This window comes from Pagrus pagrus (assembly GCF_965226575.1).
Source record: "Pagrus pagrus genome assembly, chromosome: 1".
Taxonomy (NCBI): domain Eukaryota; kingdom Metazoa; phylum Chordata; class Actinopteri; order Spariformes; family Sparidae; genus Pagrus; species Pagrus pagrus.
This window is the reverse complement of record NC_140185.1, coordinates 36,003,954-36,028,054: the sequence shown is the minus strand read 5'-3', so window position 1 is coordinate 36,028,054 and position 24,101 is coordinate 36,003,954. Positions and strand designations below refer to the sequence as shown.

Sequence of the window (24,101 nt, the reverse complement as noted above, 5' to 3'; positions counted from 1 at the left end):
CACAGTAACGTGGTCCTCGTGTCACAAAAAGAAAGAAAAAGGGCCGAACATGAACTGCTGATTAAATATGTTGATCAAGGTTTCAGCCTGGAAGAGTTAACTTCTTCTTCGTCGTGTATATTAGTTCACTGTAAATATATACACGCTTTCAAATTAGGAATGCAAGCGATTATATTTATTAGTGGTTAATTTTTATTAGTTACTCAGACTGATTAATCGATTATCCAAATACCTGACAACCAGCATCGAGGTGACTGTTTGTTATTCGAGTCCTCTTCGGCTGCTAAAAGCTTCAGTGTGTTCACCAGCTGGTCTCTGGTTGTGTCTGTCTGCTGCTTTTGGGCTGCAGCTGGACAACAGGAAGTGTCTTCCTGCTTCATTAATGATTCAAAACAAACAACAAACAAACAAACAAGGTGTTCTGTAATCAGTTTATTGGCAAAATGAAATATAATGAATGTTGTGAGTACACACTTACTAATCCAGCTAGCTACCAGAAGTCTGTCTAGTTATGAACAAACGTACCGTTTGTCGTCTTAGAAACTATTATAAAGGTTAATGATGCGTTTCATACAGACTGTACACAGAAGAAAACAGGAAGGCGGATTTGTACATTATAAAAACAACAACAACATCGTGGCTGAAAGTTAAAAATTGTACATAAATGAATTTCAAAAACGATTTTTCTGTATAAACAAATTTCCACGATGGATCTCCCCGAAAATATTTATTCTGCTCCAAAATAATCTGTTCTGTCGTTTTCACTCAGAATTTAAAGTTCATGTATTTTTCAAAAGTGGTTAAAGAAACTTTTCACTCGTTGTTTTAGCTCAAAGTGGGCAGAATATCAAATTTTAAAAAAGTTTGTGCTTGTCATCACAGACAGTTGTAAACTGGGAGCGATACTTCTATAAAACAAGTATCATAACCGTTCCTCTTTAGTACCTCATTATTTCTATTATTACCAGAGCAAAATCCCGATCAAAAAAATCACGATTAAAAAGAAAAGAAACAAAGAAAACGTTTAAAAAGGAGAGACCAGCTGCTAAAGTAAAAACACTGGCAGTATTTTTTCTGGATTCAAATTCACACAAATAATGAAAATTATATACAAAGTACTAAAAACATCTCACAACAACTCAAAACGCTGGTGTATAAAAATTAAAAAAAGAGCCACACACGGTGGGTTTTCCAGTTGTCCAAATCTCCCCAACGTTTGTCAGCTTCTGTCTTTACACACAATAAACATGATTTCTCTTCAGATTTTTTAGGGAAAATAAAACTATGAAGCGATAATTTACAGAGAAACCTGGCGACGCAGTAATCCGAGCCCGAGAGCGTCTACTTGTACCTCAAATTTCACTCTCTCCTCTCCTCATCCATCATTCCTCGAAAACATTTCAGGGTCGCTCTCTGATGCAAAACGTCTCTAAAGTGCTCCAAAGAAAACTGGACTGACATAAAGTAAAAACAGATGGAGGTGCCTCGAAAAGTAGAAGAAGAAGAAGAAGAAGAATCTCATAAAATATAAAAGAAAACACATTATTTTACATTTGGACAAAATGTTTCACCGAACACAGGGTGGAATAAAGAAAACGCCTCGTTCGACCGCTTCCTCTCGTTCGTCTCAGTACTTCGGCACTTTGGTGTAATCCTCCGTGTGAATGTTCCTGCACAGGCAGATGGACAGGATCATCCCCAGCAGCTGCGAAGCAAAACACACAGCGGTCAAACATTTTGTGACTTCAAGACATTTTTAATTGAGTCTGAAGTGCTTCACGTCACTCAGAGAGTATTTAATTATGATCTTAAGACTTTTTAAAACTACATTTTAATTCAACTGACGAGTAAAAAAGTACAAAAATGTAAAAAACAATACGATTAAAGTTGTCAGTTAATAGTTTTATTTCCATTTTCTGTCTTTAAAGCTGCTATAAGGAACTTTTCTGTTGATTCTGGCGCCCCCTGTGGACAAAAGTGGTACGAGCGCCACTGTCTGCTGTCGTAAAGATCTTGATCTGGTGAGTGCGTGCAATAAATTGAGTTGAATTATGGATTATTTTTATTTCCCAACATCACAAGACTGATGTCGACCTATCAGAGCACATCACGCACGGCAGACGCAGCGAGACGAAACAAAGACGTGAGCAGACAGAGAGGGAGGCTGAATGGGGAGAAAAGGCGTGTTAGTGTCTCGTATCTGCAGAGAGTTTCTTATTTTCTCTCTTTGTTGCTGCTCGGGACGCTTTACCAACCCAACATGTGGCTATTTGACGTCCTGGGAATGAGACTCAACTATCAACTATCTTTGTGGTGCGTTCAGGAACAGCTGGGACAAATCCTGCTGACTCTACCTTTAACTTTAATAGTCTTTGAATTATATTAACATGACGTGAGCTTCAGTTAGCTTTGACCACAAATGTCCTTCAGAGGGAGACTTTTTACTCTGATACTCTGAGTACATGTCAGAGCCTGTACTCTATTACTTTTACTGGAGTAAACAGGATGAATCAGCACTTCTACTTTTACCAGAGTCTGTTTTTACACGAGTATCTGAACTTCTGCTGGAGGAAACACTGTGTGGACCTTTGACACCTCTACCTATAAACACATTAGTCTACTACATTGTGTCATGTTGTTGCTTATGGTTTGAATTGAAAAATAAATAATAAATAATTAGCATTTTTCTGGAAACCCCTCAGGGACCTCTGGGGGTCCTGGGACCCCACTTTGTTCTGCATTATCAGCACTAAGTGCCCTCGGTGTCGTTCAGAGTGGCGTGTTTCTGAATGATGCTCGTACCTCGATCAGAGCCACTCCGAGGCAGATACCGAGGACGACCCCAATGTTGGTGAGCAGCCAGCTCTCCACGCTGGCAGCACAGCCCTGAAGACAAACAGAGGAGTGAATACAGATCACAGCTACAGGACAGAAAACAGGCGACGAGGACAGAAAACGCTGTTTACCACGTCGTAGACGGGCCAGTCGGGGGTCTGAGCCTCGCAGAAGCCGCTGTCGGAGAAGTTTCCGGTGGCCAGCGAGATGTTCTGGCAGGAGCAGGGGAACAGCAGCTGGGAGCTGTTGACGATCACCATGTTACCGCTCCAGTCGAGGCGACCGGTCCAGCCGCAGCACTCCATCTACAGACACAGACGGGACGATCGAACACGCTTCATCAGCAAAACCCACCATCCTGCCCCCCCACCAGCAGCACAGTGAGGGGTGTCTTTACGTCTGCTGTAGTTACATGAAAGCAGTTTGTATTTTGGACGGATCAGATTTAAACAGCACGAATCTGACCTCAGATCAGAGCGTCTCACTCACATTCCTCTGGATGAAGTCCCAGGCCTGCTCCGTGGTCGAGTTGCTGCCGGGGTAGTTGTCCAGAACCTTAGTGACGATCTTGGACATCTCCTCGTTCAACTGGAGCAAAACAGATCAAATATAAGTCTTGTGATGCAAAAATACAAGTTAACATGTTTGTGTCGCGTCGTCTGAAACTGTTTCAAGTTGAGCTAAAAAAATGCATTTTTTATTTGTTTTTATTTTCTTGTTTGATGACAGAATAAAACCAAAGCATTTGCTGCGACAGCTGTAGGACTGCAGCTCATGAATGTACAGAGACGATGAACATAAACGAGACGGTCTGGAGGAAAACGGCTTCAGTTCTGAGCTGTTAGCATTCGCACAGAGAGTCGGTGTGTGTCGTTAGCTCGTTAGCTACAGTCTAACCTGAATCTAAGCACATGCCTCGAGCCTCCCGGCCACTAGGGGGCCCCGAACATCAACTGCCTCCATTAAATAATATAAACATCTAAAATGTTCCAATGTTTATATATTTACAGAATAATCCATATTTTTTCGTGTAAATATAAATATTCACTCAGGATGAAGTCTCTTGTGAATGAAATACGGTTTTCAAGACGGAAATCTCAGCATGTTCAGTCTTGTTTAACGGTTTTCTCCCATTTCCTGTCTTTATGCTAAGCTAAGCTAACCAGTGCTGCCCCTAGCTTGTTATATGAGAGTGGTGCTGATGTTCTCAGTTAAAAATCAGCCAAGAAAACGAATAATCGTTTAATCTAAAAAGTCAAACTGCTGCTTTGAGTTGTTTAAGCTCCTCTGTGTTGGTTGACACTGAGGGGATCTGCTGGATATTTACCAACACTAATGTTTCTTTTGTTTTTATCAGCGCCGTGTTTCACTGCGTTTCAGAATAATTCTGTTTCATGACTCCGGTATGTCTGCTGGCAGGAGTCAAACATTCCTGCGGTGAACACTTTGGCAGCCGGATCTGTAAAATCTGAATTTGTAGGAAAACCACAACGTTGCGAATAAAAGCACCTGAACAGGCCGAACGGATCCAGACGCAGGAAATCACCAAGTAACTGTCACTAAATCTTCTCCGGGAGCCTCGAACCTGCAGACTGAGACTCTCAAGGTCTCCACAGGAAAACGGATACTCTTTGAGAGCTGGAGAGCTTCAGTCCGACAGCTTCCAATGAAAGTCCAGATACAATAAACAGATCTGTCTGCACTCTGACGGGCCGAGCTCCTCTCTTTTACCCGTCTCAGATGATTTAAACCGGGACACCTGGATCAGCGAGGACACCTCAGGACATTTTCTTCATCGTTGTGCTTTAAGGAATTCAGAGGAAGCTGCACGTAATCTGATAAACTGCCTCCAGCGATGTCACTCAGTGGCTAATTTGCACTGTGGGTTATGTAGGCAGCAGGTTCACCCAAAAGATGTAAATCCAGTCATTATCTCCTCCATTGAAAAGATGTTATTTACACACTAGCAGCGTTGCCAGATGGGAAATGTTAAACTATCGTACCAGAGGCTTAAAATTACCGCCAGAACAAAGAGGCATAAATGAAAACAACTCAAACTGAATGCAGCGTACCTCAACACAAAGTTCAAGCTTCTTTGTGATCTCAGGGCTTATTGCATTACACCCGACCAGCTGTATGGAGCCATTTTATGTTTTTTGGTTGTTTATTTTACATTTTAAATCAAGTCTCCAGCTGCTTCAGGTGTTTAGCAGAACGCTGCAACTCTGTTTTACTGTGAAGCTCCAGAAATGCTCTGTGTTTTTGGCTGAAATGTTCCTTTAATGTGTAAAATTGGTGGCGTTGCCCTTTAAGGACTACAACACAGAGAGTAATGTGATCACATCATGTAGGATGAAGGTAGAAGTTTCTCTGAGTCGATGACTTTTGTTCACGTCCTCCAGATGTTTGTGTGACGATCAGAGACACAGTGAAGTTTAACAGATGTGGTTGAATCCAGTTAATCACCTTAAACGTCAGTCGTTTGGTGAGTTTGTTCAGATTTTCAGACATTTTCCTTATTAATAAGATTGAAGCCGGATATGTCAAAGCTTTCAGGAAAACCTGTGTTTCACGGCTTTAATTAGACATTGGATGTTGGCATAAATGTCACCTCTGAGCTGGAAACTGTAATTACTGTTCCTCGTGTGACGTAAACACAGCACAACATCTCAGAACACGTGTTGTGAATCCGAGTTAATTACGGCAGCGTTCATTTAAACACGCAGCCGTCTGTTTGTAATACTACGAGTGGTGTGAAGTAAAATTAACTCATTCACACACAGAGAGGACTCACGTTCACACGAACCTGTCAAACTAAATGCACAGAGCCAACACTGTTTGTCCAGATTCAAGTGACAAGTCTCCTCTTGTGTGTTTTATTGAAGTCAGAACGATCCGGGACGAGAACAGTAACAGCCTCGGTGTTTGAGGCGTCAGTTTCACCGAAAACCTCTCAGATTTGACTGAATCGTTGTGTTACTGCTCTGATGAGACAAAGCTGCAGGACGAGGTTGAAGAATCACTGACAGATATTATGATTGTAACATAAACATACACAATCTTCTTTTCCACTGACAAAAAATATTAAAACCCTGATGACGTGACATTTGTCGGGGTCCATCATAATTCTGCCTCCACAAAATATCCCTTCGTTGTCAAACAGCTCTGGTTAACGTCCACATCTGACGCCGAGCGAAGCTGACGAATGGAAGCAGACCGACAGATAAAATGCTGCGTCAGAGGTTTTTAAAGTTTTCTCTGCAGACTGTAATCGATTTACTTTGCAAACTGACTTCTTTTAAAAGTTCAGAAAGCAGCAAACTGAAGCCGAAAGAGACAAAATTCAATTCAATGTTTGAGAAAGAAGCCGATTAAAGTCCAGTTCACTTTGGGACTTCTGGTATTCGTGGAGGTCGTCTGTGATCTCAAATGTCTGTGATTTGGTAAATCGAGTCTAAACTACATCGATAATGATACACGGAGCCATGACATCATGTCCAGGAGATAATGTCAGTAAAAACTAATAAAATACACTTGATTTATCTGGTGTGAACGCGCCACATGAAACACAAACGTGATGTGGTGACACCAGCCGTCTGTAAAGCGTCTCAGACAGACACCAGAGGGCGCCGCGGTGCTGCCAGTGTCAGTGTGCCGGTGTCACATCGACCATATGTCGCCTCATCACAGACTCTGTCCTCTCAGTCGGTGGCGTTCACGTCGGAGAGAATCAGCCTCTGTTCACGGCGGCGTGTTTTTCACGCTCCAGCCGCAGCACATACTTCTGCTCATGATGCGTGTTGTGACACATCGAGGGCGTGAACGCCACCGATCAGAGGATGAAGGTGTATCATAAACAGGTGTGCTCCAAACCTCCACATTCCTTTAGTCAGAATCACCCGCCGACGTTCGGGTTCAGGACGAGACCGACAGCCTGCTGGAGAGGAAGTGACATCACTCACCACAGACTTCTGGAAGTAGATGAGGGCGCCGGCTGCGATCTGAGCGATGAGGATGAGCAGGAGGCAGGTGAAGTACTGAGGAGGAAACCACAGATGTTAGACCTGAAACATCTGGAGGGGGATTACAACATGTGTGTGTGTGTGTGGCACAGCTGGATCACACCTGGACTGTGAGGACAGGTGACGTCAAAGCAGGATGTTAAGAATCAGAAGTTTTATCAGAAACGCTGAATGTATCGTCTTCTTCCTCTGAGCTCACACACACGCTGTCCTGCTGTCGTTAACACTCACTAGAGCACCAGATTTGTGTAATTACTTTGATGGTTTGTTCATTTACAGGCTGAATGAGACGATATCGATCAACGTGAAGGTCTCCAGAGTCATTTCGCACTAGCAGGTGAAAATATCGTCTACATGAAGACGACATTTCAACACATTTAATTCATTGTCATATAAAAAAGGTCATAAATATGAAACTATATAAAATGTGTACTGCAGACTAAAAGCTTCCAGGACATCCTAACGAGAGCAGTTTTATATATTTGTGTTCTCTGAGCGTTAGCGTCAAGCTAACAGGTGAATACTCCTGTATTTTCTCAAAGCCGACCACAGTAAATCCTCGACCATCTCACAGTGACACTCACCAGGCCGAGCAGACAGCGGATCTCATAAATGGCGCCCAAGCAGCCGATGAAGCCCATGAGCATGGAGAAAGCTCCGACTCCAATCAGGATGTAGCAGGCGATCTTTACAGCTGTGGAGTTATCTGACGGAGGAGAAACCAGATGTTTTAGACACGCACACACGTTTTTTTATATTGAAAACTCAACTTTAACTTCAGTTTAATAAACATCTGACGACCACAGCAGAGGTCCAGGTTCAGAAATCCAATATACACAACTGACAGAAGCAAAGTGTACGATGAAACGACACAAAATCAGAAGAGCTGGAACATTTATTTCATATTTTATCGTCACGATCAGCTGAGAGACAAGAAGAGTTTCATTTATTTGATGTACTTTTGAGTTTATTTAATAGATCTTGATAGAAGTAAATGAAGTCAGTAGGATCTTCTGGAAGCGATGAAGAAGAGTGTGAAGCTGCAGTCGCTCAGTGATCGTTGTAATCTGAACTCAATCACAAATAACTGAGATCAGAGGTGAACGTGTTGCTCCTCGTCCTCCTGGTGACTGACGAGGCTCCGACACAACATCTCAACCACCAGGCTGGGCTGTGGCTCTCGTCAACACCTGAGAGACAGTTTCAGTGAGGGACTGCGAACAAGCAGCCGGCTGGAAGAAACACGTCAGCATGTTGACGTCCGCCAGCTCAACGCTCAAAGACCTCCTGGCCTCAAGGAATCATGGGAGACTCCCGCGGGGGATCGGAGGAGGAGCAGGGCACGCAGCTCGAACAAACCGAGACGAAAGAGAACGAGGAGAGTTTATGATGGAAAATTGTGCTGGAGGGGGGGAGGGGTGGCGCAGGAAATGGAAACGTGCATGTTACACAGATGTACATGTTTTTTAAGGTCAACCTGAAACCTGCAGGGCGACGAGAGGCGACGGTGCAGCTCTCCACTCCAGATTAATGCTGAAATACCGACTATCGGCTACTGGACTTTTTCCAGAATTGTCCTTTAAAAAGGCACAATATGTAATTTCTTTTGAATAAACACAAGTGATCCTGCAGGCTTCACTTCACAGAGGAGGATCTGTATTCACGTCATGTTTAGTCTCATTCTCCGACTAACATCACGATGCAGCTGGATTCACAAGATCACAGATCCATCCTGCCTCCCTCGCTGCAGCGACGGTGCAGTTTAGATGTGACGACGGCGAGAAGCGACTGCTAGCTAGTAAACAATGGCGGCCCACAGAGAGGTTAGCCTGGATGTTGACACTGAATCGGCTTCAGTGAGAGTTTGATTTCAGCTCATTTTCAGGTTCTAGCGGCTCCTTCGGTGTCACGTTAGTCTCCGACTTCTCGGCCCGGGAAGTAGCAATGGGCGAGCAAATGAAACGCACCGTTACCTTGTGGATTTCTCTGGTTTGAACATTGTTTAGTCATTTTTAGACATTTTAATGCAGAATTCTTACATATTATATCTTTAAAGGGGCACTACGTAGTTTTGGGAGAAGAAATTCAAACTCATAAATATTATTTTTTTCCATCAGTGAATAAACGAGCTGTTCTCAGAGGAAAATAAGGTCCCAGAACACTGTTTGAAGCTAGAAAGGTGGCAGGGTCCGCCACATATAAACAAAGTAAAACAGTATAAGTTGTGTTGTCGTTGTCGGTTTGTTTAGTTTGCACCTTTAATATTTGTGTGATATGTGTTTTTCATTAGAGCAGAAACGAGGTCTCGTTCAGTCGGGTTACAGCAGCACCAGGCAGCTCATTGATCCGCCCTCAGAACCGCTGTGATCATCCGCGAGCCCATAACGGGCCGCCGGCTCGCTTTATGAAATGTTCCACTGAGAGTCAATACGTCTCGTTTGTGTGCAGACACAAAGATAAACTGTCCGCCGAGTTAACCCTCCTGCCGTCGTATGACCGCATCCTCGACCTCGATGAAAATCCTCGAACCTCCATCTGTCCTCCCTGCTCTCGCCTCGGACAGACCGGTGATGTAGTGCGAGCCTCCGTGTGTGTGTAGTGATGAGTGTGTGTAGTGATGAGTGTGTGTAGTGATGAGTGTGTGTAGTGATGAGTAAGGCGGTGAGCGCACTGGGCTGATGTGATGCATGCTGATGCTGGACGGAGCAGAAAGAGCCCAGTGTCTGAGGGGAGGACACCTGCAGAGAGGCTGCAGTCGAGGGACAAATGTCCCCAGTGACACACACACACACACACACACACACACACACACACACACACACACACACACACACACACACACACAGGCTGTCTCTCTATTACACTAGCTCAATGTCTGTCTCTATATCTCTGCATCAACACGTCCTCAGTCGTCTCTCTGTCTCGCTCACACTGCTCGTCTCTTTCTTCTTCATAAACTCTTTCTGTTGCCGTTTCAGAGGAAGATTTTCGGATACATTAGCTCTTTTTTTGTTTTCTCTCCACGAGCGAGAAGACTGATATGAACCTCATGTGCAGATCTGGAGTCAGTACGCGCCACTTTGACTTGGAAGTTAAAGAGTGATCACTGAGCAAAGACACATCCAAGAGATGTCAAGTTAACGCCTATGCCTGCGTCAAAATTTAAGTTTTCTTGATGTTTTTACTCTTAGGATGAATTCAGACCCTGAGCCTCGACGTCAGCAGCCTGCATGAGCCGTGCACCATTTATCAGCTTTATTAAATATTACATTTTGGTGATCCAACGTTGATCAAGTGGGATTTTGTTCCTCCTGAACTGACGGTTAAATATGCAGAAGCAAAGATCGCTTCGCCTTCTGATTCATTGGGACTTTAAATAAATAACTGGTTCTGGGGGATCTGCTGGGCAGATGTTTGGCAAAGTGATTAAAAGTGAAATCTTCAGAGTTACACGCAGGTTAGAAGCAGCGCAGTAACGTCACCTCTGCTTCTGCCGACAACTTCAGTTCATCTGGACTTTATCTTGTTTTAACAAACAAACAAGCAAATAAAAATCTCTCGTTCCCAAAGTGCCTGTTTCTTCTTCTTCTTCTTCTTCTTTCTCCGTCTGTCTCTGTCTTTACTCAAACACACACACACACACACTTAAAGCCTGCAGCCAGAACTTGGCCTGTTTTCTGCCTGTTAATCATGCCTCCATTTGTTTTGGCCTACATGCACTCTACAAGTGGATTAGTGTAAAAGGTCCACTGGAAAAAACAAAACAGAAAACATATTGGCTGTTTGTTTTGTGCTTTTAGTGTTCGACGCACTGAAACCAGCCGGGAGAGCTGCGAGAACGAGTTCAATCCATCGTAAGTCGACAATAAACTGACACAGAAATCTGATTCACTTAAAAAATATCAGCTAAAATACAAATGGACGCTGAACTTGAGGAGAAAATGGCTGAATACTAGTCAAACGATCTGTTCGTGCAACAAGTTGATTCAAAAAATCTGTGAAGTGTTTAAAGGTTTGAAATAAGTGGAAACCGCTGGTTTGTAGATCCGACTGCTTCAGCACAGCAAAAAGGGAAATACAGCAAATTATTCTCAATTCAATTTCTATTCTTGGCTGAAAATAAGAGCGGGAACAACCGAGCAGGATGTGAAACCACAGAAATAACTCAAAGACATTTACATGAATTAAGTCAAATGATTTTCCTTTGAAGCGCCAGAGAATCAATTCAAACTGAAAGTAAGATTTAACAATAAACCAGATTATTAAAGTTGCTTCAGTGTTTCTGCAGGTTTATATTCAAAAACGTACAAATAGAAAAGAACGAGGTCACATGAAGTAAACACGAAGAGATCATCAGCTGTCAGGAAGACAAACTCTTAATGATCCAGTCAGAGACACTTACTGAGGACGACGATGAAGCTCTGATTGTCCAGGAGGAGCCAAAGTCCAAAGCCCATGATGACGGCGCCGCACAGCTGGAGGACACACACACACACACACACACACACACAGTCAGACAGTTGGTTTTATACTGGTCTTAGTCGTGTGTTTTACATCTTTGTGCTTCTTTTAATCATTCAACACTTGAACCCTCCTGAGGAGCCGCGAGGTCGAAGGTGCCGACGATGCGTTTGAGGTCTGCAGGACGTCATCGAGAAATCTCAACGTGCCCGTTCATGTTTTTTGACTTTTCTTCCCTGTTGCATTTAAAACTGACCTGCGGACCGAAATGCGTCCACATCTCGTGGAGTCGACCTGTTTTTGTCGCACACTGGCTCCATAATTAGCATTTCCAATCACCGCTTCATAATAACAAACCCTCCGGCTGGTTCGACGATGCAAAACGTTTTGTGAAGCAGCAGAAAATCAGGCTCGGAGAGAAAAGCAGGACTGAAACAAAGTCCAAACCACAGAGGTTCAGTTGCGACTCCTGAGAGCTGAACACACCTTATAATCACAGCCTCCTTTCTAATCAGCAGCACTGAAACAAACTGAGACGTCAAACACAAGTCAAATCTTACAGAGGACCAAAAACAGCAAAGCATCGTACAGATGTGTGGAGGATAAACGTTAAAACTGTTTTTAAGTCCTGGTCCAAGCTGAAGGTCCAAAACTTTACAGTCTGAATGCTGATGAATTCACACCTGTGTTCAGTTTATTAACAACAGTTGAGCTGAAACTATTTAAGGTGCGTCGCTGTCACCGCCTCTGTGTCACCGCCACTTATTATTCTGTTGTTGTTCGACGATTTCAAAACCACTTAAAAGCTTTGAGCCGAAAACATTTAAGGAGCCGCGTGAAGAGCCTCGCGGCAGTTAAGTGTCAGCGCCCTCAAACAGTCGAGACAAAGTGATGAAGTCGAGAAAATTCAGCTTTAAAAAACACACATTTTAAATGTAAAGAGGCTGAAAATGAACAACGTGCACCAGTAAATTTGTGTGGATATGAAATGTCTTTATCGTTATCGCCTTATCATTTTAACCTGTTACACACTCAGATTGTTCAGTTGGAGCCTCGAGTGGATGTTTTTTTGTCCAAATTCTTGAGATATCGTGTTCAAACGGACGGACGACCTGAACGCCCCATCGCCAGCGAGGAGCCAATGAAAATAACGTGACTTAAGTTCAATATGACAAAATAAGTTCAAGTTAAATTTGACTTTCTGACATCAGGCTTTTGTGTGCGATGTGAATGTGTAAACTGCATTAACACGCTAATTCAGCCGCGAAGTGATGACGTGTTTTCAACAGCCGGTGGTGGCGCGTAAATAAAGAAGGAGTCTGGCTTGTGGTCTATTGAGGACGTTTTATTTCTGGACTCAGTGTTGGAGGTGGATCTGTTCATTCCTCTGAAAGCTGCTCAGTCGAGTTTTGAAGACAAAAAAGTTCGACTTCCCGGCCGTGAAAAAACCTGGATCGCCGACCGAGCCGGCTAACTTCCAGTTTAGCGCCCGGCTAAGTTGAAGGGGGATAAAATCATTTAGTTTGCGGCTGTTCTAGACTTTTCAAATGTTATTGGACCGAATGGCTCAAATATTGACAGTGAAGCGAGTCATTTCGTGGAGGTTGTGTCCGGCGCATTCGTGACGTCATCGTGATGCTCTGAGGGAAGTGGGAATGGGCTCAATAGGTGATTTTTAGCGTTTCAAACACCTGTGAACCTGCAGGTGTTGGTGGAAAAGCAGTATTAATGACTACATGACTTCCTCCTTCGTGTTCTGCTACATATGTGTGGTTCTCAGACCACAGATTTCATTTCCTCAGACGAGGCAGAGAGAGGAAACGAGACAGCGAGCTTCGCCGAGGTAACGAGGCCACGAACGCTTCATTCATGTTCTGAGTTTTAATTACAGCTCAGATGAAGAGTCGACTCAAGGAGCTGCCGTCTAACGAGACTTGAACAGAAAACGACTGTCGAAACACAGAAATCCATCTTCAGAAACTTTAAACAATCAAAACACAAACAATCAATCTGTGATTCGAACACGTTGAAGTCAGATTCCTCTGGTGGATTCAAGTGTTTATTGCTATCATCAGATTATTTTAGGATTTATTCATTTTTATTTGCTTTATTACAAATATTAGAAGCAGAACGTGTGAACATGAAAACAGCTCTTTACCGGTGTCTTTAAAGGGACAGTTCACCCACAAATGAACATTCAGTCATCATCTCCTCCCTCCATGCTGATGGAAAGTCATTTCTGGAGCTTCACAACAAAACAGCGTTCTCCTAAACATCTGAAGGAGCTGGAGACTTGTTTTAAAACAGAAAACAGCCAAAAAAAACAAAACAAAATGGCTCCAAACGGCTCGTCCAGGTCTCTGAAAGACTTAAGATCACAAATCGATTTGAAAAGATGTTTTTTTTTTTACACCCTCATGAGCTCGTGCACCTTCGTCAGACGTAGCTCAGCAGCTACAGTGAAGATTTCAGCTTGAAAAAGTCTTTTCAAAGTGAATTCAAGAAGGTTTTTGTGCAATTTTACTTTTTATTGTAAATTTTTGAGAATATTCTGATGATTATCTGGATGATTTCGTGAATTGTGACATGAAACTTTCATAACCTCCCATGTTTGGTAGATAATGACTGAATGTTCATTTTTGGGGCGAGCTGCTCCTTTAATGGCTCGTTGTGATTTCAGTTGAGGACAAATACTCACAAAGAAGATGAGGTTGAAGAGGAACAGGAAGTACTTCGTCGCTGTCAGGCAGCCTTTCCCCATGGTGTCGATCTGTGGACACGAGACAGACGAGCGTTAACAGGTGAAGTTATTGTTCTGGGCGGCGGCGGACATGTTGCCGTTTCCAGATTTCTGCTTCGGGGACGAGCCTGATGTGAACAAGTGGTGACAGATGCCACAGAGCAGCAGACCTCAGTGGCTTAGCTGGCCCGGCTGATCATGATCCGGACTGGGGGGGGGGCTCAAATCCTGCAGGATTACACCCTGAAAACCAACACAGCCACAATCACAAGCTCAATCTGTGAGGCTGCGAGCGCTCTCACGCTTTCTGTCTGTCAGATACAGATCCATACGTATCTATAGGAGATCAATACCGCTGTGAGAGCGCTGAGCTGAGCTTCATGGTGAGGCCAGATGAAGGTTTGTGTTGCGATGACATTAGTTTGTGCTTTGTGGATTAATCTGACATCTGTTCAAAGATTTGTTTTTTTGTAAATCTGCAGATTTTAAGCTGCATTTTTAAGACATAACTCTGCACGTCCACCTAAAGACAGCTGGGAACAAGAGGGGGGATGTAATCGAGTACATTAACTCAAGTACTGGACTTCTGAGGTACTTGTTCTTCCATTCTATGCAACTTTACACTTTTTCTCTTCTACATTTCAGAAGGAAGTGTTGTGCTTCTTCCTCAACTATGTTTATCTGACAGCTTTAGTTACTGAGGCTGCAACATACATCTGATTTATCTGACAAGTATTTTCAGGATGAATCTATTAAAAGGTAGAGAAGTATTGTGAAAACGCTCATCACAATCTCCCAGAGCCCGAAGTGACGTCTTTCCTCCAACCAACAATCTAAAAACCCAAACATTCTTCATTTACTGTCAGAAATCACACAGAACAGCAGCAAATCTTCCCATTTAAGAAGCTGGAAGCATAAAATGTTTGTTTTAAAAATGACTGACATGATTAATCGATTGACAAACATTCCCTCACTGGATATTCAACATTTTGAGACCATTGTTTTCCCTTTTGTGTGTTGTGTTCTGACTCGATGTCGCTGTAAACGAGAGTCAACCCTCCATGATCTTTATCACGGTTACAGTTTATGAAGTATTCATGGTTACAGATGAAGCTTCCCAACAACGTTCGGCTGCAGCTCAGACACTTTGCATACCGAGTACTTTCACTTTTCACACTTGGAGCACAACATGCTGCTGATGACTCTGATTAATAATCCGAGTGGAAGTTTTCAAATCCAAACACAATAAAACTCGTCTGACTCGACTTCACCAGCAGCTAAATGTTGATGACCTTCCTCCGTCTGCGGTGGCTCATATTTACAGAAATGCAGCCTGACGTGAACGCAGCATCTCTCCACCTCCCTGCAGCCATCCCTCCTCCTCCTCCTCACCCCTCCTCACCCCCTCGTACAGTAATGGCCTCTTACTGTCCAATAAATCTATGGAAATCTGGGTGAAATATGGAGGCCTGGCTCGATGCTTCCTGCTGGCAGTGAAGCCTGTAGCGTGAGCACAGTGCCCGTGTACCGACCCACATTCCCATCGCTGTAAAATGGGTTACTGTTACAGCGCTGCCTGTGCCAGTTTGGAGGGCGAGGGGGGGCACCTGCAGGGATGACAGAGGGAGGAGAATATGTACTGGGAAAGATATGTTGGCAAACGGTCGCAGCGAAGCCAGATGGAAGGTATTACAGAGTCTAAACAGAGCGAGCTGAAACCTTAACAAAGACCAGGTCACCGAGACTGAAACCCCGAATTACCCCGAAGAACGTCCCAGGCCTGTTTTTAAAACCCAAACTTTGGGAAAGATTACTGGCTGAAGATTTCACTGAAGAAAACAAAACAAAACAAATCCTCATCTGTGTCTCGGTGCGTTGTGACGGAGCCTGACCGATACACTGGCTGCACCATTTTAATCGACCGATATTATCCAATCACAGATAAATCAGGATCAACGTATGTTTTGTCCAATATGCTCCAAAATTAAATACATAACACAAAAGAGATGCTTGGATTCATTTGGGCAATAATATTTGATGGTTAAACTGTCAAATATCGCTCGTCTATTACATCACGTCTTTGTTTTGTTAAGAAACGGAGAGGCCAGAGTCCAAAATGGAGGACGCTAATATAGCATAAGCTAGTTGTCCAGTTTCATTCAACCTCTTCCATCAGAGTATAAACTAACTTTTGTGACGGAGCTGATGGTACAACGGTCAGAGCTAAGCTAACAGGTTTCTGAGCATGCTAACTGTCAGCTAGCACGCTTCTTACTGACCTCCTGCTGATTTAAATTACATCATGGTGCCTTCAAGGCTTCCTCAAACGTTGTAAACATGACAGAGCGTTCATGTAACCGCCTTCTCCTCCCGACACAACAGCTTTGTGTTGGTTCAGCAGCCGCAGCACAAAGTGGCTCCGTGGCATTTCTAAATTTAACAGAAGCGTCTGCTCCGGGTTTGTACATGATGTTTTCATTTACTCATCATCCCGAAGCTTTTTAAAATGTCTTTATTCTACAAAACATAGATAAAGACACGATTCACTGCAGCTGCTTCTTCACACTAAAGTCTGTGACCCTGACGAGAGTCGCTGCTCGGCCTGCAGCTCGTCGTGACGCCAGCCAGCGTGTCGTGGACCCGACAATGTTTTTAAATGATTTTTTTTACTGCAGGTCGAACGTGTGGCGTCAGAGGTTTTGACCCAGTTCACACAGACTTTAAACTGGGTCCAGTCCGACCCGCCTCACTGGTCACAGAGAACAAGACCCAGTTAAAAACACAGAGCTCGCTATTGACTGCTGCGTGCTGAAGAGAGGCAGCCGTCACCCTCTCCACACACACACACACACACACACACGCACACGCACACACACTTCACTGCCTGACACACACACACACACACACACTTGGCTCACAAAGAACAGAAAATACTTCAACACCAGAGCGAGGCCGAGCTCGTCTCTGCTGAGGGAGCAGAAAACACTCAGCGTCGCTCCTTCAACACGAGTCTGATCCCTCAAACGCTCCTTCACACTGAGCTCCTTCAGATCAGATCAGACCGGCCGAAGACTCATAAAGTGAAGAGTAAAGAAAACATAATACCCCAACAGATGAAGGATGTCGGACAACAACAAAACAAAAATGGCGTCACGACAAAAAGACGAGCAAACACAAACATCTGTATGTTTACATCAAACACAGGATATTAAACTGAAGGCGTTAGAGTCTAAGTTGGACTAATCAACGTTGCTGTCAATCGTCAGGAGGCTGACAGGCAGAGTGGTGGTGTACATAACAAACAAAGTGTTTGTGCTGGTTTATGGATAGTTATTGTAACTGAACGGCTGAAGAGCTTCGACGTCGCCCTCTGGACCAGAGAGAACGTGACCCTGATGTTCAAGAAGAGCCAAGGAAACCACCGTGGGTCATAATCGGTTCTGTGTGAACCGAGGGGTCGTAAATCACATCTGGAGGACAGAGGCGTCGCACTAATTATACAGATGTGCGACTAAACTACCACTTTTCATGACAAGCAGGAGGAAGTTTGTGTGTCAGGACCGAGACGAGTCGAAGTCACGGCTTTTTATAAAAACACAAACCAGCTCCCACTCATTGTTCTTCACACTGGTTCAATCGGCGTCAACCACAATAAAACTTCAGTGACTCAGTGAAACCGTTCAGATTTAGAGATGTTTCATGTGATTCATGGCTTAAAACAACTTAAAGGAGCACGGAGACTGATTTTAATGATCTTTATCTTGTTGCATCTTCAGCTCTGGAGCCTGACTGATGTCTCGTTATCGCTGTTTCTGTCGTCTTTATCGGCTGATGTGAAAAAATCTTGGTTTTAATGAACACAGCGCAGAAAACGATGCCTGGGGAGAGTTATGATTATTAAAGTTGACAGTTTGATTGATGTCATTTTAGACAATACAGTTTCTTGTTAAACTGTCAGATATCCTGCCTCTGTTACGTATCTTGAAGTTACACAAGTTACGTAAAAGTTATATATTTGTGCCTCGGCTCTGTGATTTGTAAGATGGATTATTCGAGGAAACGAGCCGTTAACAGCCCCTCGACATTCAGCATCACACCGCATTTATTGTGACGACTCAGGGTCAGTGCAGAGGAAGGTGGTTTATTTGAATTAAGCAACAGAAAAATCACTTTTAGACGAGTTACATTAAGTCAACAACCATACAAACCGATTTGATAACCACACAAGACAAACTCTGGATATTAAACAGCAGCTGAAGCAGCAGTGACAAACCTGCGTATCACGTCGCTGCCGTTTCATTTCTGTGGTTTCATTCTGAGTTGTGATGAACAAAACAAACTCCTCCGTCTCTTCCTGCTCCTCCTTCTGAAGCCTCTGGTTGTACCAGGCACAACAACAACAACAACAACAACACAAACACACAGCTCTCTGCTGCCGAGCGACACAACCACACTCAACGAGGAAACTGAAGATCAGAGCAGGTGGATCCGAACAGAGCGGAGAAACGAGCGAGTCGAAGGTTCAACGGCATATTTTACTGTCAGTTTCTATCCGAGTTCAAGCTGCTGTCACATTTTTAAAGCTGCAAATATAAGAATCAAACACATTAAAGGGTCCAGTGTGAAGGATTAAGTGGCATCTAGTGGTGAGGTTGTAGACTGCAACCAACTGAACACCCCTCGACTCACCCTCCCCTGGCGGACCCCTCCTCCAGTCCGCCCAGTCCCACCCAACTGTGCTGTGATTGGCTACTACCTGCTGCCTCGACTCGTCCTTGTGACCCATATTGATGTTTCCTTTTAGGCGGCGACCTCTAGTGGCTGGAGAAGTTATTACAGCAGCAAAGGAGGAAGTCAGGAGCGACAAGTCAGCACAGGAGGTCGTCGTTAGAGAGGTCATCAGATCGTAACTGAAGTTAGAAAAGTAACAGAATACTTTTGAAGCCAAATCGCGATCTTTTCCTGAAGCTAACCGAGTAGTTTGAGAGCCTGAACCTGATCACAGAGCGACTGGAAACTGAAAACAAAAAACATAAAAATCAAAATGGATTTTTTTGACTTCACCCCGGACACAAGCACAGAAGTCCTGACACAATCTTTTCTCAACGAAAACAAAGTAATTAATATTATTAATTACACAAAGAAACTACGATCTTAATGTTTTTGGTTCACAGTTGTCGTTGGCTTCTTGTTCATTTCATCTGAACCTCGTCCACGTGTTCAAATGAGTCATCCAACGAGCCGCCCTACGTCTTCTCATGCATCTGTTTACATGTTAATTTTGGCCTCTTATTTATTCTTATTTGACGTGTGATGTTTTGGTTCATGGACATTTCTGTCAGGACCTGTTTTGACTTCCCCTCGTCCTTCCCGTCTTCAGCGTGTCTCCGCTGATGTTTGTTTGTTTAAGCAGGTTTCGGTTTTACACGAAAATGCAGTCGAGCCGGCTCTCGTGTCCGACCTGATGACGCGCGTCTGAAATATCCAGCAGATAACAGAGTCCCTGTGGACGCCGACAGTCTGTTTGTCTTCAAGTCCTTCTGTTTGATTCGGCACAGCTGCAGACTTCATCTCACAGGAAACTGCTGTTCATTCCTTCACAGCGTCCACAGAGTGAAATAATCCATCACAGTAAACATGAAGCAACTTTCTGTTTCATCTGTTCTGAGCTGCTTTCTGTCGCACTCTGGTTTCCTCTCCTGGCGTTGGAGATAATCCCTCATAAACTCTGTTCACTGCGTGTTTATGAGCCACGGCAGAAGTTAACGACAGGTTTAATCAGACAACTGTTTGATGATAAAAGAAATGAGTATATAAATAAAACATATACAGATGCTCTGCAAAGTAACTGAAACAAGTTATAACTTTAAATTATAACAATCGCTCCAATAAAACCTCAATCTGCTACAAATCTGGCTTGAATCCGACAGAATTCAGTTGCTTGTTTTATTCTTAATTCCCAAAGTGTTCGGTTTACTTTCACTTTTACTTTTAAAGGCTCTTAATCACTTCAAATACTCGATTCAAATAGTCTCATATAGCTCAGCAGAGAAGAAATGTTTGCAGCAAGTTGTCATTTCAACAGTGAATCTATGCAGAACTACCGATTAGTCAAACGTAACCAGACTCCCTTTAAAAAAGTCTGAGTTTGTGAGTTGTTGAGTTCAGGGACACTTGATCAACTTTGTGAAATATTGTCTGCGACAAATTCTTAATTATTAGTCCCCTCCTGTAAATTCGGCAAATGTTTTACATAAGTAACTAATTTCTTTATATAAAAATATTGTGTCCCGGCGTGCGACTCTGTGACTGGATTAATTAAATGTCTTGTTAACAGCACAGATGAGTCCAACACAACCGGCTTAGCTCGACGCTACGTTCCACTGCACTCTGACAACAATTAGCTTTTTATCTCGTAACTCCCTTTATATAATGTTAGTGTAGTGAAACGTGCTGTAACAACAACCGTGTAGTCGCCACTTTTCATTTCCATTGTTGATTTTAAACTTGATAGACTCGACTCCTCCTCGTCTCATCTGTTGAATCAGCTGCTGTGAAGTTCACAGACTTTCCATACAAACATCTGTTTGCAGCGAGCGTCCATGTTTCACATTTCGACAGGAAGTCGGGAAAACGACTCGGAAATATCGACTTTGACTCGTGGAAGGAGCACGAGACGAGACGTGAGGCCTGCTGGTGCAGCTCAGATCCTGACGACTCTAATGACGACGTTAGAGCTGCAAAGATTAGTTCATTCACTGTTGTGTGTTTATCAGTGACTTATCAAAAACAACAAATGTGCCGGCGTAAGCTTCTTATGTCTGAGGATCTGCTGCCGTTCTTTGAAATATACGACAGGAACTAAATTATCTCTGAGTTTCTCGTCGTCACTTTGGCTTCTGAGGAAAAGTGACGAGCATTTTAACTATTCAACAATTAATCAAGCAAATGATGACCAGATTAACAGATGAATGAACATTAAAATAATGATTAGTTGTTGCTTTTGTATTTTTAGTTTTGTTCACTGACAGTTTGGACTTCATGATGTCATCACTCTGCTCCTCGTCACTTCTGACTCTCAGCTGACAGATTTTCATCTGACCGGACTGAAAGCGTGTGTGTGTGTCTGTGTGGGTTGTGTGTGTTGTGTGTGTGCAGCGTCACTCGTACATCTCGTCCACGTCGCTTACACACTCTTTGACTCATGCAGAAATGTGCAGGAGGATCGTGGAGCCACAACAACAACAACGACAATCGGCTCTTTTGTTTCAGCTGCTTCATAAACAGCTCTCAATCTATTTACAGCCTCAAATTTAAATCTCATGTTGGAACAGCAGAACAAACAGACGCTTCATCTGACGCTCGTGTTTATCTGTTAAACTTAATATTGGACAATCTGTCCCTCACACACACACACACACACACACACACAGCTGGGGTTTGTCCAACAGCCTTTTTATATCTCAGAGGAATTCTCCCACATTGTGGGAAATGCATTTATTTGCTTTCTTGTAGAGAGTTGGGTTAAGTATGGAGCTAGAGCCACTAGCTTAGCATACAGGCTGGAAGCACAGGGAGACACAGCTACAGTAGCTTTACTCGTCCCAAAGTCCAAAAATACACCGATTAAGACCCGTAAAGCTCAGTGATGACGACATGTTGTGGTTTACGAGGAGTTTTCAACATCGCAGTCCTGCCACTCGCTCACTGTGCCCCGACCAACCAGTCGTGTCTACTGGGGCAGCAGAGGCTGAATCCCTCACTGGCTTCCCACCAGTTAAAGCAACCAAGCGTGCAGCTGCAACACGCGACGACTGTGAGACGGATCAGAACCGCCGTTACTGAAGTCACAGACTGTAAACCTTCAACAGCCACAGCAGAACTTTTTAAAAAGTCAAGGAGGATTTGGCTCCAAGTAAAAAGATCTTTCAAGCAGATTTGTTTCTAAAACGTTACAGAAGACAGAAAACTGTTGAGATTTAAAGGGTTAGTCCGCCAGTTTGACACGTCAGAGTGTTTACAGGTCTGGGGGAGTTCAACTACATGTGTGAAAGAAGTAGTAAAAAGCCTTTTGTGGCTGCATGTAATCTGATAAACTGCCTCCAGTGATGTCAGTTGCATTATGGGTAATGTAGGCACCAGGTTTTGAAAAGCAGCCCACCAGTCTATCATTGCTCTCCTATAACAACACTGTTGGACTCATTGTGGACAGTTTAAAAACAAACCAGAGATATCACCTTTTTTATTCCACACGTTCTGCTTCCTTCTTCAAAACTAGGGGCCTACATTACCCACAATGCAACTCCACCACTGAGTGACATGACTGGAGGGAATTCATCAGATTACACGCAGCTTCCTCTGGATGTCCGGAGGAACGAATCAGGGTTAAAACAGCCCGATACTCCTGTAGTGTGAGCACACCTGTAATCCATCCACCTGACAGGTGTGTCCCGGGCTCGTCACAATAAAAGGCTACTCTAAAATGTGCATTTTTATTTTGAAAAATGTATCTATGTGCACAGAAAAGCTCTGAACGCATTTTCATGCTTTACGTCTCATTACAGCAGGAGCACAAAAGGTTTCTCCGTCTTAATTAGAGTTCAAAATCAAATAATCTGCAGATTTTTATGATTCATTCGAACCACAAAATGTTTCGTTTACTATCAGATGTGATGAAAATCAAAGCAGGTGATCGTCACATCTGAGAAGTTTCAAGTTTTCTCCTGAATAATAAACGGAAATGATTCGTCACTGATCATAAAAGCTGCTGAATAATTTCTGTAATTGTTGCAGCTCCAGTTTACTGGAAACACACACACACACACACACACACACACACACACACACACACACACACACACACACATACACACACACACACACACACCTGAAAACAAACCCCACCACACTCTCCTCCCCCTCCTCTCTCTCTTCCCACTCAACAATGAAGCTTTCAGACACAATTTTCTCTCCGGTAACAAAAGGAGAAACTCGACACACGGTGCTGCTCCGGCTTTACGTGTCCTCGGCACAAACAAAGCCGCCGCGGCCGTTTGAAAGATGCCCGTCTCTCACCGTGAGACCTCGTCTTCGGAGACACCGGACACGCCTTCCTTTCACCTGCGTGTTAGACAATACGAAGCCGTCCTGAACTTCAACACCAGCTCCACACCTCGTCCGGAGAAACTCGAGCAGACGGAAACAAAATGTGTGAAAACAGAAATACTACGGACGTGGCAGCCGTCCAGATAAAAACACAGATGACAACAGATCTTACATTATTTTCATTATCTTCTTATCTACCAGCCATTTTCTTGATTAAGATACATTTTCACACAGACATTTTTAAATTCATTGTTTTTCTCCCCAAAACACAAAAGTAATCCATTCAGTCTCAGAGGACAAAAGATGAACAACAAGCTGCAGCCAGCGAAATAATCAAACTGAAAACATAAATCGATCATCACAACAGCTGCCGACAAATATTGTGCTGATCAAATCAAAGCATGCAACCGAAAGATAATACAAACATCGATGACACCGACCAGTCGTGAAAAGTAACTAAGTACATTTACTCAAATGCTGTACTTGGCTCCAGCCAGACAAAAACAAAGTGGAAATATAATTTTGTGTTTGTATTTACGAGTCGTGTTGTACTCAGAAACTGTGGGGGGATGACTGAACGTACAAAATGCCAATTTCTACATAATGTTCCTTTAATCATTTTGCGTTAATGTGACGGGTTGGGTTTACATAAACTTTTAAAAACTCACTGAATAAAATGTAATAACTTTGGGCCCTGGAGCTGAATAAAAGACAGTTTTAAAATGGCTCCTGAACTGCCTGAACTCTCCTGCTGCGGCGTCAGTCACTGAGGAAGAGGACGGCGGCTGCTCTTCACCCAAACAAAGACAGCCTCTGCCCGAGCTTGTCAGTGAGCTGGACCCCGCCCACCATAATTAATTCAACGTTTGACCGCTCGGTGGCAAAACCAGTTCGGGCCTCCCAGACGACTCGGTTCCCACCGAAAGGAGCAAGCTGTG

General features: G+C 43.5%; 1 protein-coding gene across 1 annotated transcript in view; it reads right to left on the bottom strand.

Moving 5' to 3' along the window:
* Positions 1-417: 417 nt before the first annotated feature.
* Positions 418-24,101, bottom strand: part of LOC311263399 (CD82 antigen-like) — a 28,017-nt gene continuing 4,333 nt past the window's right edge. Inside the window, exons 2-9 of the mRNA XM_084363435.1 lie at positions 14,017-14,088; positions 11,260-11,332; positions 7,442-7,563; positions 6,798-6,872; positions 3,325-3,423; positions 2,967-3,140; positions 2,803-2,886; positions 418-1,705 (exon numbers count right to left, since the gene is read on the bottom strand). Coding sequence (XP_084219561.1) covers positions 1,628-1,705; positions 2,803-2,886; positions 2,967-3,140; positions 3,325-3,423; positions 6,798-6,872; positions 7,442-7,563; positions 11,260-11,332; positions 14,017-14,079 — 768 coding nt within the window. The 5' untranslated portion in view covers positions 14,080-14,088 and the 3' untranslated portion in view covers positions 418-1,627. The remainder of the gene's footprint in view (positions 1,706-2,802; positions 2,887-2,966; positions 3,141-3,324; positions 3,424-6,797; positions 6,873-7,441; positions 7,564-11,259; positions 11,333-14,016; positions 14,089-24,101) is intronic.